The sequence below is a fragment of the Natrix helvetica genome (assembly GCF_964273705.1).
Source record: "Natrix helvetica genome assembly, chromosome: 4".
Classification (NCBI taxonomy): Eukaryota; Metazoa; Chordata; class Lepidosauria; order Squamata; family Natricidae; genus Natrix; species Natrix helvetica.
The window spans coordinates 88,783,952-88,803,411 of record NC_138550.1 but is presented as its reverse complement, the minus strand read 5'-3'; the positions used below and the strand labels follow the sequence as shown (position 1 = coordinate 88,803,411).

The following is a 19,460-nucleotide window of genomic DNA, read 5'->3' as shown; positions in this document are numbered from 1 at the left end:
ACTACAAATACAGCTTCAGTACAACTAGCATCAGAATTAAAATAAGAATGATCATGGTAAAGTTAGTGTGTGGACAAATAAGAAGCAAAAATGATAGGTATAAACAGATTAAAAAATTGAAATTGTGATATAGTCATTGTTGACCCCTGGAACTGCCTAGAACCAGTGATGGCTAACCTTTTCAGTGCCAAGTGTTGAAAGCGCGTCCACGCACACCCAGACCCATAATGCAATGTGTGCGCAAACCCCTATGTGTCCTGCCCCCGCACATGCATGCACAACCCCCTACATGCATCCACCTCCATGCATGCATGCAACCCCCCATGCATGTGTGTGACTCCTAAATACATGTGCGAACCCCCACATGTGACCCATGCATGCCCCCTGCCCCCTGCACATGCATGTGCATCTCCTGCATGCGCCTTGCCACCCACATATGCACAGCGGAGACCCCAAAACCAGCTTGCCAGCAGGAGGTATGCATGCATGCACAGTGGAGCTGAGCTGGGGCAATGGCTCGTATGCCCACAGAGAGGGCTCTGCATGCCACCTGAGGCACATGTGCCATAGGTTTGCCATCATGGGCCTAGACTTTACCTGCACTTTTTTTTGCTAAGATTTCAAAAATGGTTTGTCATTTTCTCTTTCCTATGGCTGAGTCATAGTGAATAGCCCAAGGACATTGCTGGCTTTTGTCTAAGGTGGGACTAGAACTCCTGTTTCTACCCTGATGTCTTAATCACTACACCAACTTGTATATAAGATTACCGGAGCTTGAAACTAAAAAAAAATGTATGTGGCTTCATCTGATTGGTTTTTGATTTGTCAGTAGTATCTGTGGATACAAACCATCATACATTACTGAATAATGTTAGGCTTACATGCACATGATTGCTATTTAATGGGTGTTGTGTTATAGCCTAACTTGCACATGTGATTGAGCTACTAAAAATTGGTATTACTGAGAATTCTGAATCTTCCATACCACTTCTATACCACTTCAAATAAATTGTTTTTCACTGCAGACTATTCACATTTTAAAGTGTTAGTCACCAAGTATGCAATAAATGTTGGTAGAAAAAATTAAGAGGGTTAATTTATACGGGAAGAGCACATCTTCCTTCCCCTCATTATCTCATTATCACCTTCTATAGAAAGACTATTGAAAGCATCCTGTCATATTGTGTCATTGTGTGATTTGGAAGTTCTACTGTTTCAGACAGGAAGGCTGTGCAGAGAGTAGTGAGGACGGTATAAAAGATTAGTGGAGGTTCACTCCCTTTTATCCCAGACATAGCTTGACCAGGGTCCATGGTATTGTCGGAAACACTACACATCCTTTCCATGGCTGGTATTCTTTGTTACCTTCTTGGAAGAGACTTTGTGGTGTCCAAAGCAAGACACCTCAATTTTGTAATAGCTTTGTGCCATATAGTATCAACTTTGTTAACACTCAAGACTTTGTTATGCTTTGTATTCAAAATGGACTATAGTTAGTGTGTGTGTGTGTGTGTGTGTATGTGTGTATGTGTAGGCATCAAAAATGTCATTTTTAATGTCTGCCAGTATATGTTGAAAATATATTGCAACATATTGCCACATAAATTATGTCTTTTATTAGCCACATTTAAAAAAAAACAGATTTATACTTCACAACCTTTATTTATTATTTACAATTATGCCTAACATATAAAAGTTTTGCATGTACAGTAGTAATATCCAGTACCATGTGTGTGTTTCATGTAAGTTAGTCAAATTTATGATAATTTCCTCTAGATCCTTGTTGTTTTGTATAATTGTCTCTGACGGTTTCAGTTTTAATGTACCAGATGAAAACTATTTTTGTACTTTAAACAACTCTAATATATGCTTCTTCGTTCAACTATAAGCATTCATATTCAGAAGAAAGGTACAGGAAGAATATTTCTTAGGAAACAGGACAACTTGAAGTGGTGCCCTTTGGCTTAAAAAATGGGTAACCCATAATGTTAGATACTTCTGTGTGCCGTCAATTCCAGAATAATAATTTCATACTCTAATTACTCAAGCCATAGAACCATCAGAAGAATTACACTTAAAATAAAGTCAGTTGTTTACTAAATAGTGTGTGATATTGGGATTTGTTCTTCTTTAGCTACCCCCACAGAAATAACAGGTTTGGAATTTATCTGAACAGGATTTTGCTCATTTTTTAAAAAAAAATACTAAAATATTAGTAATGTTCTTATAAGAAAATGACAACAATTCATACTAGATACATCCAGATGTCCATTTTGTTGTTATGGGGAAAAATGCCTTTCCCAAGCCGTTTCAGACAAGTTTAATTACATATCTCAACCCATTTGGGATCCTCCACTTTAGGTCAGTAGTTTTGCTCTTTTCTGAAGCTAAAACTCAATTATGCCATTCTCTCTCAAGGGAGTTTAAAGTAGCTTCATCCATAATGATATTTAGGGAAGCAGCAAAAAGCATTTCTTTGCTTCAGTTGGCTTTGAATGACTTTTAATATAAGATTGGTTTAATTCCTGTTGTTTTTATTAGTTACTTCTATTAATGTTTAATTGGGATTTTTTTTACATTCTTTTTGTGGAATGCAAAATAACTTTTTGTGGAATGCAAAATAACAAAAATGCAAAATAATAATACACACACACACACACACGTACAGTGTGTATACATACATACATACATACATACATACATACATACATACATACATACATACATACATACATACATACATACATACATATATATATATATATATATATATATATATATATATATATATATAATTTGTTTTTGTAGATTTTCACGGGTGTAGGTATGCTGGCCTTGTTGTATTCGGGTCTTTTCCCATGTAAGATTGAGATTGTCTTGGCAACTTTTCGGTGAGGTGCCACTCACCATCTTCAGGCTGGTGTTTTCGGCTTCGTGCTTGTGCAAGTAAAACATGGTCGGAGCTTCTGTCTTTCTATAAATCTTGGTGGGGGTGGGTGGAGTGCTAGCTTTGTTGCTGTAAGTGGGTTGATTGGCTGTGTAGTTGCATCCTGATTGGTAGATGGACTCCATCTACTCCATCTACCAATCAGGATTCAACTACACACACACACATACACACACACACTTATACATAACAACTACTGGCAGTTGATGACAATGTTGATGGTTTTCCTGAAAGTGCAGACAGTCATAACTAAGCCCATATTCCAACTGTTAGGAATGTTGCCCAAGAATTCCTCCAATGTGCCCAGTAAATAGGAGTGTATAATTAGCAGCATCTTTAAAAGTGAATTGTCTCAAAGTTTAGTGCCTGCAAACATTGCTATACACTTTTGGCCATTTTTACTGCAAAATCTTCTGGATGGTTATAGATATCACACAACCTATCTACAACCTTTAAACTAACTTGCTGTTTTCAGTGGTAGGGAAAATGTTGTCTTTTGTTGAAATAAAGATCTTCAATCTGCTTCATATGAAATTGAGAGAATTGTTCTATGTTATATTTTTAACCTTATATTGCAAAGTTTTTTGGTTGTAACCAAGGTAGTATACAGAACTTTTTAAAGGTCATCTAGTGGTTTGGAAATGTCTTTCCAAATACATGTGTAAATAAATGCACTTTTTTAAACAATGGCATAGAGCCGAGATAGTGCAGTGGTTAGAGTGCAGTGCTACAGGCTACTTCAGCTGACTGCTAGCTGCAGTTCAGCAGTTCTAATCTCACTGGCTCAGGCTTCCATCATTCCGAGATGGGTAAAATGAGGACCCAGATTGTTGTGGGCAATATGCTGACTCTGTAAACTGCTTAGAGAGAGCTGTAAAGCATTGTGAATCGATATATAAATCTAAGTGCTATTGCTATTGTTATAGCTAATATCCATTTCCCATTTTGTCATCATGATTTCCATAAATGATTAAATGTTACGTACCCAAAGAAATTGTTGCAAATATATTGTAACCTATTGCCACATCAATTATGTATTTTATTAGCCCCATTTTTTTTTTAAAAAAAAAACAGATTCTTAAAGCAGCCACTTAATACTGAAGGAAAACAACTGCAATTAGAACTTTAGAACTCTTCAGTCTAGCACGTGATCTTGATTCAGACATAGGCTCTGTATCAACTCCTTCCAAATTGTTTTTTGTGTAACAACATACCATAATTGCTATTGGACCCTCAACTAGATCTTGAATACACTCTGGTAGATAGATGGATGGATGGATGGATGAATAGATGTAGAGACAGACAGACAGACAGAGGATCCATTTACTTATTTATATTAAAGTATAAATAATTTCATTCCTCCAATGGCTTTATATCAACACAACTTTTTTTCCCTTTAATTTTGTTTTTTTCCTCTTCTCGTTATTCAGGCACTTCTGTCATTCAAATAACAGCGACTGATGCTGATGACTCGAACTATGGCAACAGTGCCAAAATTGTATATAGCATCCTCCAGGGTCAGCCATATTTCTCAGTGGATCCCGACACAGGTTAGAATATCCATTGACTTGCTTTGTTCTGGTTATCTGAGTTTTGCATTGTTCCAGTAATGTATAGGAACTGACAGCTTTAATGAGTTTTTCAAAATTTTGCACCTTTTGTTTTGAATGATTTATTCAAATATGGTAATACATGCTTGTTCAGCTGGAATGTTGACTGTTAATTTCAAGATATGGGGTGGAATATTGTTCGTAAAAAATGTTAAGTGTTTCTTCTTAGCTTGGGGATGCAGGTAAGCAAATTGAAATTTTTTTGATGGTGCTTTTTCTGGAACAATAGTTTGTCAATTTTGAGACTTCAGCAAATGCCATCCTTATCAGCCTGTTTAACTGGCTGTGGAAATAATCTCTAAGATAAGCCAAACTGAAAACTTTCCATGAATTACAGGAGAGCAGCTGATTTATCAACCTGGTCCTCTACCATAATTTGCAAATAGTTTACATGAGCATGGTGAATGTGAAGCTACAGCTGATGGATGAATTAAGTTGTATGAGTTGCAGGATATTTTGGAATAGCAAATGTGCCACAAAAGACCAAAACAAAATATTCAGCTCCCACATAACCCAGTTCTGAGCCAGTTCACTTAAAAATGTAAAACTGTTTTATATATAATGATGTTTTGGGGTGACAAAGTAAGAGAAGTTTGAGTAATAGCAATCTTGGCTTTCCCATGGTTAATTTTTGCATCTGCATAAAAATAATGAAAAAGATAATGGGAAGAAGGGTAGAACTAGGTGGATAAACATGTTGTCTCTTTCCTTATTGTCTAAAGTGTCATGTTTGATTTTTCACCCTGGAAATTAAAAATAATGAAAAAGATAATGGGGAGAAGGGTAGAACTAGGTGGATAAAACATGTTGTCTCTTTTCTTAACAATGAACTAGGAAGGAATTGTTCACATACAACAAGGACAACAGTATAATAAATTGATAAGTTGGATTGTGCCATTAGAGTTTGCAAATGGTTACTGCTACATTTCCTCTCCTCTATGTAATATATACATTAATATAGTTCTCTTTTCTCGTGTGATAACTTAATATTTACATACAGGATTGATTTAGAAAGTGCTTTTGTATATTGAAATGATACATCTGATTCATCTATAGATCATGTTCCTCTGGGATTTTGGAGAAGATTGTAAATGCCTACATTATGTCCTCTAAGATTTGCTTTAAAATCTGTCTGTCTGTCTGTCTGTCTGTCTGTCTGTCTCTTTGACTTATCTCACACACAAGCACACCTTTTATTCTAATATATGTAGCACTTTTAGTCTGTTTTCTGTTTTTCTAGAAAGATAATTATATTGATTTTAATGCCAGGACTCCCCTGATTTTCACTCACTGTAACATTAAACTGGTCAAATCCACTTTAATACTCTTTTTCATATTTCCTTTTGCCTCTATTTTCAATTCCCCCCCCCCCAAGGTATAATCAAGACTGCTTTACCAGACATGAGCCGAGAAAATCGAGAACAGTATCAAGTGGTCATCCAAGCCAAGGATATGGGAGGCCAGATGGGTGGATTATCAGGAACTACCACAGTAAACATCACCCTGACTGATGTCAATGACAATCCACCTCGATTCCCTCAGAGTATGAAATATTTATAATTCTGTTATCTTCAAAAAGTCACTATATTCATTCACCATCTGTGACAGCATTGCAAGTGAATTGATACTATAACTGTTTAAAGTCATAGCAGAATTAATATGTTTGTATGCCTAAAAAAAATCTTGCTTTAAACTAAAGCCTTTGAATTAGGGTATTTTAGTCATATGAGACTGAACAACTTGAAATACTAAAAACACAATCATCTTTTCTACTTGTAACATGTTCTATTTGTCAGTGTAGTGAGTGCTATAAAATAGAGATGGGTTCTCAGCTCCACTTGGTTATGGCTGGCTTGAGGTTTTCTCTATTAGTGACCTGAAATGGAAGGGTAATGTTCCTATTTTCTCAGGTACCAAAAAGGCTTTATGCAATTGTGCTTGATGTTTTAAATATCTTCCAACCCATTTTGTACCTCAAGGGCCCCAATTAATTAGACAGTTTCATGAATTAATCAAACAGAATGGATGTTAGAAGTGATGATGTTAGAAAATCCTCTCCTCTTTCCAGAAGAGTTAGGGATGTATCTGAAACTGCCACTCATAAAAGCTAGAAAAAGTATCCAATGTGGTCAAGGAACCACCAACACAACTAACATTGCCAAACATTATCATTTCTTTCTAGTTCATCATCCACTCTTATCACAGGCTGAATGAATATAAATTCATGTGCTAAATAATCAAAACTAAATGTAGGCAGTCAACTAATCATATTATCATATAGAGAACAGTGGAGTCACGAATGAATAGGACATCAATGTGCTGTCCTTTGCTGTTTGCTGCATTAAAGAAACTTGTAGGAATAATTATGAATGATGGAAACTATCACTTATATTACACAGGTTTCAATAATAATAGGCTACAGGTAGCCCTCAACTTATGACCTAAATTGAACCCAGAATTATGGCTGTAAGTCATGGCAGTTATTAAGTCAGGTGCCTACATTTGGATTTCCACATTGAGGTCATTACTTGGAGCACAGGGTATCACAAGGTGAAAGGCCCCAGGAGGGCCTGGCACAGGCCCACTCTGCAGCATCTCCCCAGCTCATACATGGCTAACAGGGTCTTCCCAATCCTCTAAAATGCCCCTCACATTGTTTCCCACTCCACTGGGTCCCACACACTTGGGCATCTCCCCCCTCATGCCTCACACCACTGATGTTTACTGAATATCACCTTTCCCAAGGGGAAGATCCAAAGCACCACTTACCTTTCCTATACAGAACCCATGTGGTATCATCTCAGGAGCAGGCCTGATTTTAGAAGCAGGCACAGTTCTCAAGTTCTTCTGGAGAATAAAATCACTAACATGGAGTTAGATGACAGCTGGACCAATCCAATGGGATGACTAAGGCTGGAATGGGATAACTCACCATGGCCAATCTGCCATTGGCCAACTCACCACAGGAAAACTCGGTTTGGGACAATTCAACAAAAAAGTTACATTAATTTTGATGGAACCGTATCCAATAATAATAAAATAAAGCCAATCCAGAAATATAAGAGTTACAATACTTTTTATGAAAACATGTTCACTAATAATAAAAGTATCTGAATGAAAGGTGCTTTTTCAAGAGACAATTGGACTTTCTGGTTTTTCTTTGAAGACATTTCACTTTCCATCCAAGAAGATTCTTCAACTCTGACTGGATGGTGAGAACGGAAGGATTTATATTCCTTGCAGACAGCTGGTCATTTGTATTCTTTTAGAGAGTTGTTGAGGCCACTTGAAGATATCTCTGTATCCTCGGGGTCACTTGAGTAATGCAAATGGGTGTGGAGCCTTCTTGGAACTGCTGGAAGGACTGAATTGTGGAGTTGTGCTTTCTGAAGGGTGTACTATTTGGGACAACTATGACCTGGATAACTGACAATCTCCATAGACATTTAGCTATGAACTTTGGGATGAACATCCTTCAAATGGTGCAGCAATACAAACAGATTTCTAGAAAAAAATGCAGACTACAGGACCATTTGTGTTTCACTTTGAGATGCAGACAACACAGACTCACCCCCACAGCCTGTGCCTGTGTTCAACAGTGAAGGAACACAGAACTTCTCCACCCAATGTAATCTATTTTTCTAGATAACTGATCAAGTGCTATGGATTCCTATACTGATTCATTATTGTTTATCATCTAATATTCCACTCTTTTAAAAAAGGTTGGTTTCCTATATGTTTACAGGATTTTCCATAGAAAACATTGTTGGAAAAGCCATCCATTTTTGTAGTTATTTTTACAATCATGGTTTTCATAATAATATGCATCTTCCTTTGTTCCAAGATACCATTGCCTGGCAAAGCATAAGAGGTTACATTGCTTCATGTATAGGTTCCTGTACCTAGAAACAAGTTCAAAAGTAATGCAGTTGAGCTATAAGACAGGCTGCATAGCAATGTGATTCCAAAATGCCACATACCGCGGAACATTCTGTCCACTAATTCTAGTCTGAGTTCATTTTTTGTAACACTTGTGTAATATATGTATTGATTTTCATTCATCACTTGGGTAAGAGGTCTACTTAAGATGCAGGGATGTGATAGGGTAATAAATCAAACAAGCTTCTGAAGTCAGAGTAAGGTGATGTGCTATAAAATATATGCTACTTGGTGGCAATATCATAATGAGAATGAAAGAATCATAATGGAAGAAGAAGTGTTTGGTAATGATTTTTCAGCTCTTATTATTTCATAAAGAACTTATGTGGACAAAAACATGCAAGGGCATTTAGTAGACCTTCTTCAAAATGAGGTATTATAATTACCATCTGCTCTAATGTATTTGTAATTTGTCAACAAATAAATAAAAATTAACTGTAAAATTAACATAATATTAAGAAATAGTCACTTAGAGCTACCATATCTGGGCTGTAAATAGTCAAGAGAACAACTAGATGGGAGGAAAGAGAAACAGAAAATGATTACTGCCTTTTTATGGCTAGCTGGACTTTTGAGCCCAGATAAAATTATCTTAACTAAATTTTCATCCATTAAATGGCATAAAGAATTTCTAAGACAACTAAGGCCAATAATTCTCAAGATTTCATATCTAACATCACATCAATCTGTCAAACATAATTCTTGGACCTGCAAAGATAAAAACAATATTTTGTTTTTGGGTTTTTTGAGGAAGTACACAACTTAATTTCACACTGTCATGAATCAGAACCTCTACATCAAGGACCAGATAACTATAACGTAGTTGAAATTATTCCTTGTTTTTAAATGCCATGCTTAATTACCACTTCTTCGCTAGATGAAAAATAATGGCTTGTGTGAGAATAAATTGGAGGATAAAATGAGTGGTGGGTGAGGAACTAACATTAGCAGATATAAAACATCCACAACTATATTTGAATCAATCGGATTCACTCAATTAGGCAAATCTATCTTGATTCAATAATCTCTCCCTCTCTAGCTCTCTTCTCCCTCCCTCCTTCCCTCCCCCTCTCTCAAATGTGTATGTGAATATGGTCAAATAATATACCAATTTTATGAATCAGTTAAAAGACATGTGATATTTGAGGCAACACATCAAGCTTATTTGGCAATTAAATTCAAATGTACCAATCCATTATTGGATTAAAATATACTGTGTGTTTTGCAGGTAATTCGGTCAAATCATTTTCAAATTGAACCATTGAATCCATTCTTTTTATGGCTTTATTAAATATAGCTTCCTTCTGCCCCCTTCTCATTTTATATTGGCAGACTAATTGCTCAATTAAATAAGCCCATGCTGCAGTGTTTAATATTCTGTTTATCTCTTAACCAATAAAATACTACAAGAAAAAAAGTAGAGCAGAAAAATGGTTGGCCTCATTCTTTTTGTATATTCCACCCAGGTGGGAGTAAAAAAAAATTACTGAAAGCATATTGTGTCATTTTATATTAACTGTGACTCTCATGTTGCCAAAGTAAGTTACAATCCAAGCTTTTATGTTTATGCAAAAACAACATAATGTGGCTTTGTGTTTTGAACCAACCATTAAAGTGTTGTCCTTGTCACTTAAAATTTATCCTTGCTTATTAACTGATGACTGTATCAATATACCTGTGACTGTCTAAGCAATGTGGGAACACAATTAATAAATGCATCATGATTTGGCAAGTTCTTTTCTCTCTTTCTTCAAATTTTGCCTGTCTGTTGGCTAGTTATGATCCTGGATTGCCTGAGCTCCCTGCCTCAGTTTGGATTGGAGCCATTCTGAAAATGCTTCTATTCCCTAATCATCCTATTTCTACAGGTGTGACATTTCAAAATTGGATAGACACACATACTTCTCCCAAAACTAAAATTTCCACAACAGAGACATGGCCAGTGATTGTTTTAAATTTTAGACATTGGTTTGGAATCACTTACCCTGTTTCTGTGAAAATAAGACCTAACCAGATAATAAGCCCAGACTTGTACATTAGACAGAATGTGGTAGCAAACTAAAATGATAGAATTCAAACTTATTACAGTTTTGGCTGCATGTGGGTGATGGGAATCTTATGTTAAGAAAACAATTTCAATGTACAAATGAACATTCATTTACAACTCGGAATGTCACTACAAAATTAATTAGTCAAGTCTGTAACCATCTGTTAGACTTTAGGATATTGGAAGGAAATTTGTGTTAGTGTTTCTATGGATTGTGTGGGAGGAAAGATTTAAAATAATGGATCACTGATGATGATGATGATGATGATGATGATGATGATGATAATAATAATAATAATAATAATAATAATAATAATAATAATAATAATAATAATAATGGCAGCATATAAGGAAAAACAGATGGCTGACAGATTAAATAGATGGAAAACCAAAGCTTTGCATGGACAGCACTTGAAAAACGCTGAAGGAAAATGTGTTGACAACTTGATATGGACATGGCTTAAGATGGGAACTATCAAGAAAGAAATGGAAGGTTTAATACTGGCTGCTCAAGAACAAGCACTACAAACTAATGCCATTAAAGCAAAGAAACAAAAATCCACTGACAACCCAAACTGCCGATTTTGCAATAACAAAGTCGAAACTGCTTCACAAAGCTAGACATGAGCTAGACAGTTGCTAAATTAATCCACTGGTCATTATGTAAAAAATATGATTTACCTGTATCCAGAAAGTCATGGGAACATAAAGTGGAAAAAGTTATTGAAAATGAGAAGGTGAAGATATTGTGGGACTTTCAAATACAAACAGATCGTCATTTGGAGCACAACACGCCAGATATCACGGTTGTAGAGGGCCGAAGTGTACAGTTTATTGATATCGCTGTTCCTGGAGATGTCAGAGTCAAAAAAAAAGAACTAGAAAAAATAATGAAATATCGCGACCTGGCCATTGAAACTACACAGCTATGGATGAAGCATGTAACAGTGATACCCATTGTCATTGGGGCGCATGGCACCATGTCCAAAAATTTTACAAGATACATCAACAAATTGCAGCTTCCTGCGATAACACCAGCGGAACTGCAAAAAACTGTGCTACTCGGATTATTGTATATTTTAAGAAGGTACTTGGTTGATACCTAGGATGCTGGCAGCAAATCGTATCAACCATTAGCACCAGTCAATAGTATTTGTGATGCATTGGTGAATGTTCAGTTGGCTGAGTTTCATGTTTAATGAATAAAGTATAAAGAATAATAATAATAAAAATATCTCTAGCATAATTAAAGTCTGTGAAGTCTTTAATTTTTCAGACTTTTGCTCTTCAAAAAGTACTCTGACTGCATCAATGTAAATTGTTCCATACGAGAACGGAGAATCTTTGGTGTTTTTTAAATGTCTTTCCTATGTTTTAAAGACAAATCCCAAAGACAACCTTAGGTCTCTTCCAGTAGAGACTACTGCTGTTTGCTCAGGAATGTGCCACGTGTTCACTTAATGTGTACTGTGTGCTCATGCGCAGTACAACTAAAATTGCTCTGCGCATGCCACAGAAGGAAAAAACAAGATGGTGCCACCTATGGTGCCGCCGGGAGAACCAGTTCGGGGGCGTAGTAGGCCTGGATTGCTGCCAATTCCAGCGACCCAGGCCACCAAGTTACTACTGTTTCGTCCAAACTGGTCCAAACCAGTACAAACTCACCACTGGTCTCAAGTACCTGTGCAATAAATTCCACATGGATCTGCCCTTTATGACAGTTCAAGAACTTCTTAATAGTTAGAAAAGGACACAGCAATGTACTTTTTCTGCTGACTTTGAAGACCATACCTGAAATTATCAAAAACAGAAATAGGCAAGCTGGTATCATACAAGAATTTAAACTTCCATCAGCTCTTGCCACCACAGTCAATTATATAAGATTGTAATACTTATGGTATAAAACAAGCTTTATTTTCCCTTGTGGTGTTACATCCAGCAGTATATACTTTTTTGTTGCAGTTTTAGAAGGAGCCCTAGTGTCTATCTAACAAAATTTATTAAATTAAAAGGATAAAATAATCAAGGTATAGAAAGTCAGACTTTTGATCCATTTACCCGAGAATGGTCTATACTAATTGTCAAAGATTTTAGAGAGAATCTTCTGAAATCCTGCTTAGGAATGCCAAAAGATTCAATATGAGTCATGTTGGATATAACAGAGTCCTTTATCATTGAGTTATATAATAAAAAAACAGAAATTATTTTTCTTCTGTGACAATAAATGCAGTGTTTACTATCTGTACTGTGGATCAAAGTCTCCGGGTTGCTTATAAAAATCACTAAGGAGAGATACAGATATAATTTAATTTAATTTAATTTAATTTAATTTAATTAATATAAAGTAGTCCTTGACGTAAAACCACAATTCAGCCCTGAATTTTGGTAGTAGATTGTTGTGGTTGAAAGTTGAGTCATCATGTGACTGGATTCAATTTTACAACTATTTTTACAGTGATCATTAGGTAGGTCACTGAAGTTGTTAAGCAAATCATGTGGATGTAACATGAATCATGTGGTCATAAATAATAAAATGGATGTTTTTTTGGTGGAGAATACAATCACATGACATGGGATGCTGCAACCAGTCATAAATATGAGCACCCAAAATGTGATAATGTAGCTTGTGGGTGGTACAACAGTCATAATTTGAGGATAGGTTGTAAGTCACTTGTTCTTCACTCTGTTATAATTTCAAACATCTGTTAAGTGACCAGTCATAAATTCAGGACTACCTTGCATGAATTTCCCTGCAAGCACTAGATTCCTTTATCCCAACATCACAAGCAAGTAATCAGTTTCTAAAAGAGTCCAGCATCTATGTCGGGATCTTGAAAATCTTCCTCCAAATGAGCCTATTAGTTTAAGAAGTAGCTACTTTATTATCTATTCACCAACTTTTCTATGGTCACGTTTGGCAAAGCATCCACATAAATCTATGGACCACCCTAAAATAAATAACATTATTTACAAATAGGTTCCAATAATTACTTGATTTTTTTAATATCACCTTTCAACCCAGAAGTATCCTCATGAAACTTTCTTCGAGATACTATTATGCTATATTACAGTATACAGTAATTAGCCATCCAGTTAAAATGTGCAGTTAAAAGTATTCCATTCTTGTGTGTACTTCATATTAGCTATTGAAAATAAGTAGGATATCCCAATAGCCAATATCAGCAAGTAAGCCAACCTTTTAACTGAATTAAGAAATATATTTTGTTTTGTTTTTTTAAAAACTTCCTAAAACAAGAAGAGAGAGTTCTCCTATTCTACAAAGACAATTAATTCGGGACGACTTGGACCTTGAGTCTTTTCACTGTTAATCCATACTAGCTCATAATACAGAAGTGTTTACCATTGCCACCTTCTTCCATATTTTAACCCCCTTGCCTTGCCTATAGCTCAGGCATTAAATCCTATTACCTTCACTGCCAGTTTGGAACCGGGAGCACCCCCCACCCTCCGTGTGTTAGCTTCGCTCACATGCAACGCTTCTGCGTATGGGCAGAGCATCTGTGATGACATCTGGGCAGGTGGGCAGGGCTGCTACTGGTTTGCCCAAACCAGGTCAAACTGGCAGAATATCACCCCTGCTTTAGCCCTAGTATATCTTGATGATATTTCATCTAACCAATAGCCAGATTATGTAGATAAAATACCAGATATCATCCAGATGAAATACCAGATTGCCAGATTTTATCCTGTTTGGTTTCTAAAGCATCTCCAGCTTCACCTAGATGCTACCAAGTTTTCTTTAAGACATTGAACTTGACAGTCCAGCTTGCTCTTTAAATGTTACAGTGTATACAATACAGTCATTTGGGTTTTTATTTGTTTATTATTTAATTGCTATAACAATTTGTGGGCTGGCAGGGTGCCAGCATACAATTTAGTTGATTATTACTTTTACCCTCAAAATGCCCTCCCTCCAAGTATACCAGTCTTATTAAAATTCTTTGAAACTTGCTTCAAAAATTATAACAGATGTCATGTCTCAACAACCCTCTGGAGTCATTGCAAGTTTAGCTTCAGGCAAATTTCAGTGACATTTTTATCCAAAGATTGACTACTTTGCAATCTGTTATAAACTAAAAAATTAATACACGTTGATTTCAGAAATTATATTTCAATAGAAACACCTGTATACTTTCCAGGGTAAGAATACAAACACTGGATTGGGCCATTAGTGCTGTCCAGTATCTACTGTTTACACCTATAATTTAAAACTTATAGGTAATAGAGCAAAGAAGATTAGCATCAGCATTCTATTTTTTTTTATAACTTTTCTTTCACAAGTATTAGCTCTGTGTTATGTTGTTTTTTCCTTGTACTCAGAAGCTAAGGAATTTGTTTCTGTTGATTTTTTAAAAAAATATTAATATAGTTGAATAACTAGGAGCACATGTATATACACTCACACATATACACACGTACGCTTCTAATTTTTTTAATTTTATTTTCCAGGCACATATCAGTTCAGCTCTCTAGAGTCTGCACCACTTGGGACTTCGCTTGGCAGAATAAAAGCCAATGACCCCGATGTGGGTGAAAATGCTGCAATTGAGTACAACATTGCTGCCGGCGATGGATCTGACATGTTTGATATCATCACTGACAAGGACACACAAGAAGGGATTTTAACAGTCAAAAAGGTTTATTTTCCTCTCTCTCTTTTATTGGATTTGGCACTTCAGGTTTTAAATTTCCTTTTCCATCTGGAGGATGGATCAGATTCATGAAAGGTCAACTGCAGAGAAACTGGCAGGTGTTAAGCTTCAAACCTTCCTTCCTTCCTTCCCTCTTTCCTTCCTTCCCTCCTTCCTTCTTTTAAATTGTTCTCGCTTGTCAGATACTTGGAAATTTATGGTCATGTAAGTTTAGAAATATTGATGTAAAAGTTCTATTGAACATGTAAAAGAAGTTATGTTAACTTTCTAAGGGTTATATAACAATTTGGTGCAGCCAACTTGCCACAGCCAATTTGCCATGGCCAACTCTCTGAGGGACAACTAACCATGGCCAACTCACTATGGGACAACTTGCTGTGGGACAAGAGTTACACTAACATCAAAGAAATAATGGAATAGAATCATTAAGGAAAGGATGCAAAAGGACGGAGAGAATGAATTGCGAATGACAAAAATTAAAATATTTTTAATTTATTTTAAATAATTAAATTGAATTGTTAAATTGTCCTGTGGCGAGTTGACCGTGGTGAGTTGGCTGCAGGGAATTGACCACAGCAAATTGGCTCTAGCAAGTTGGCCGTAGCGATTTGGCTATAGCAAGTTGTCCCATTCCACTTTGCAAGCTGGCTGATTAGCTGAAGTCTACTATTTCCCTTCCAAAGGCTAGAAATAGTCAAATGTTTATGTGGTATCCTGAAACTAGGATGCAAAGGAAGTCCAGTTTCTAATGAGATATTTGTTCAGAGACCCTTACTAGATATCTCCCCACACTCTTATAGCACTTATTTTATTGAGTTCTATAAAGATAAACCAAACAAAAAAATTGAAGTTATTCTTGTCAGGAGTACTTGGGTTCTGAAGATGAAATGATTCTTGTCAGGAGTACTTGGGTTCTGAAGTTTCCGCTTGAAGTATTATGATAGAATCTGAAAACTTGTGACTTTATGAGATGTCTTTTTAGGTTTGGCATACATTATGTCAGCTTTGTTTAAGTAAATTGGGAAATCAGCTGCAGGCCAAGAAATTTATTGGATAAATTAGAGTTCCAATAAGGAATTGCTGGCTCTAGGCATCTGCTTCACATATCTCTTGATGGCCCATCCACCAGTAGCAGATGGTCTCTGCCTAGAAATCATCTTTAAAAAGAGAGAAAATCAGTATGTATGCTGATCTGCAAATACAGTATATATTGTAGTTATCCCTAGTGTCAAAGGGTAGTGAATAGGAAAAAATATGCACTTGGAATGGTGTATACTGTATATGTGTGCATAAAATTACATAAATATTATAAACTTAGGATGCTTTCTTCTGTGTAACCAGTACAGTTCAGGAACAGCTTCAGTAGTAGTCCAAATCAAGACTGGTATTTCTTCTAGGCTAGATTGACAGAAGTAAGACCCACCTCTCTCCTATTATTAATCAGGACAATAATGCAGTATAACAAACCAGGATAGCGTGATAATAGTATGAGAGTTTTCTCTCTTCATGTAATTTTAGTTTCAATCATATCTTTCCTATGAATTAGGTTCCTCAACAAAAAGCCTGAATAGATAATTTTAGTAGAGAAAATTATCCTTTTTATCTTCATCAGGTCTTTTGTGGAGGGGTAGATTTATATTGGTGGAGCCTTTTGCATTTTTAATTCCCTACAATTTGTCATCTTACCTAAAGTAGACTTCAAGATAATTTAAACCAGAGGTAGGCAATCTGTCTTCCTGATATTTTGGTTTCTCACATTTCCTTGCTATTAGTAATAATCAACAGACTGATGGAAGTTAATGTTCAAAGTATCTGGAAAGAATTAGATTGACTATTTCTTATTAAAGTGTGGTTAATTCAAAGAAGCCTGAAACAGAAACCATGATTTGCATTGAACTTAGTTTTCATTAGCTACAAATGAACCTAAGGGCACTAATTCAGTCCATAGGTCAGATGTAAGAGATCACGTTTATTTTCATTAAAATTCAAAATGTATCTTGATTCATTAACTCATTCCAAAAAAGCAACACAGATAACATTTGCATACATAAACTTTGGATACTTCCAAATGGCCTTAGATCTATTCCTACAACCAGTGATCGCCCTAACAGCAGCTGTTGCAGGAATATGTTTCATCAGGCCAGATGCGTCATGCACAGGCCATGCTCACCCCAGTTCCACAAAGGGAAAAAAACATCACAAAGTGTCATGTGACGGCAACGTGATGCTGTGAGTTTGAAACCCATGTGCGTCATTAAAACTTTAATTAGCACTCCTGACATATGTAGCCTACTTTGTTTATTCACAGGGAGAAAAAAGACAGGGGAAATCCAAATGTTGTGGCTGGTAAAAGATTCTACAGTTATGTGCAAGGACACTATTAAGGCTAGGCCCAGGGAGAACTGGGTTCAAGGGTCAGCCATTGGAGCTCCCTGACTTGTTTTCTTTAACTTTCAATTTCTTTTTGAGGATATCTGCAATCCAACCACTAGTTCTTTTAACCCCTTAACTTTTTCTCCGTAAATATCTTTTGCACTTCCATCCTCGTTCCTTTTCTTGACATGACCGAATAGTCCCAATGAATATCATTCCCTTTTGTATGTAACACCACATTCATTCAGTGTCCAGTCATTCTTGATCAGTCTTCTTGTTTCCTATTTCTTAGGTACCCAAGTCCAATTATCACTCCGGTTCCCTTCACTTGTTTCCATTGCCATTCTTCTCCTCAGGATTTATTTTTGGCCCCACCAAACAGGGATCTGCCTTATATTCAATATTTTTCATTATTTTTGTAACCTTCAATAATTCTCTCAGTCTTTCTTATAAGCTAACCAGTCATGCTTTTAATTTGTATTCATTCCTTACCATGTCTGCATATGAAAAGACTTGTACTTAAACCATGTATTCAAAACAAGTGGACATTTTCGAAGAAGTTAATCACCAATAAGTCAGTATCCTGATGCATTGTTGGTTCTTCAAATGACCCATTCATTTTTTTTCTACATGGTCTTGCCTCATCCCCAGCTAGCTTTATTGCTACCTAGCAAAATATTTTCTTCCTGATCTGCATTAATTTAAAATGTTGCACTATTTCTCTTCCCCAAGTCATCACTGCTCTCTTACAATTCCCTGTAAGTATCACCTATGGTTTCCTATTTTTCCCATACACACACAACAGTCTGTTTGGCAACAGTTCCTACTTCCTGAATTATTTCTTCCAAATTTAACCTACATCTTCATTTTCATGATATGATTTATTAGTTCCATTTCAGAAGATTCAACACCTCAGTATCAGTCTATTTATCAGTCCATTTTCTCTTGGTTTCAGTGTCATAAAAGATTTCTATTATTTTTCTTTTAGTGCATCCATCAATTCATACTATTTACCATTTATTCCCTTTATATTCCAAGTTACAATCTTCCATATGATATGTCCATTCCTATATGTCTATTCCTAAATGGCCTGTGGATATTGACTTCTGTTGCCCATCATGACTTTGATTAATCAAGGCTTTCACATAAAACTTTTTAGAAGTATTGCCCTTAGTTATAGCTGTTTTATATGGCACATTTCCTGCTAACCAAAGGGTAATACTTTCAAATATCAGTCCATTGTAGCCAGTGTGACTTATTGCAGCAAAGTCCACATTTACTCCAAGCATACCTGCATGCATTTAATTTATACATCCCACAATCAGCTACAAGATGTTTGTCTTATTCAATATGAGCTATGATAGTTAGCCATGAAAGGCAATATACAATTGCCAATATTTCACCTGTATACTAACACATACTCTTCAGCATCTAGTGCTTTGATTTTTAAATTTAAGCTTGTAAAAAAAAAAAGTATGTTACTTATATCACAGTATATCCTTAGAGAAACTGCTGAGTCGAGATTAATTTGAAATGATTTTTGAAAGATTTGTACCAAAGAAGAACAATTTCTGGCTGACCTATATTTAGCATTCATTTGTGAAGAGCTCCTTTGGAATAATTGTAATTCTGATTCACCCAAACCAACAGCAATGTAACCATTGATCTCAGCGAGATGCAGATTGAACCTAATGATTCATGCCAAATGTAGCATGTTTCAGCACTTTTGAAATGAAACACTGATTTGTATTGATTGATAGAGCAAGCCCAGAATGATATAGCACTGCAACAGACAAAGTTCAATAGATAAAGTAACTGCATTGTTTTAAAGTTGTAAATGCAGTCACAAACTCTCTTCTGTTGTTTTCAAT

The 19,460-nt window shown here is 36.0% G+C and overlaps 1 protein-coding gene across 1 annotated transcript in view; it reads left to right on the top strand.

Moving 5' to 3' along the window:
* The window catches only part of CDH9 (cadherin 9), a 155,800-nt gene that overhangs the window by 100,156 nt on the left and 36,184 nt on the right, over positions 1-19,460 (top strand). The window contains exons 4-6 of the mRNA XM_081952082.1: positions 4,378-4,497; positions 5,933-6,100; positions 15,014-15,201. Of these exons, the coding sequence (XP_081808208.1) occupies positions 4,378-4,497; positions 5,933-6,100; positions 15,014-15,201 (476 nt within the window). The remainder of the gene's footprint in view (positions 1-4,377; positions 4,498-5,932; positions 6,101-15,013; positions 15,202-19,460) is intronic.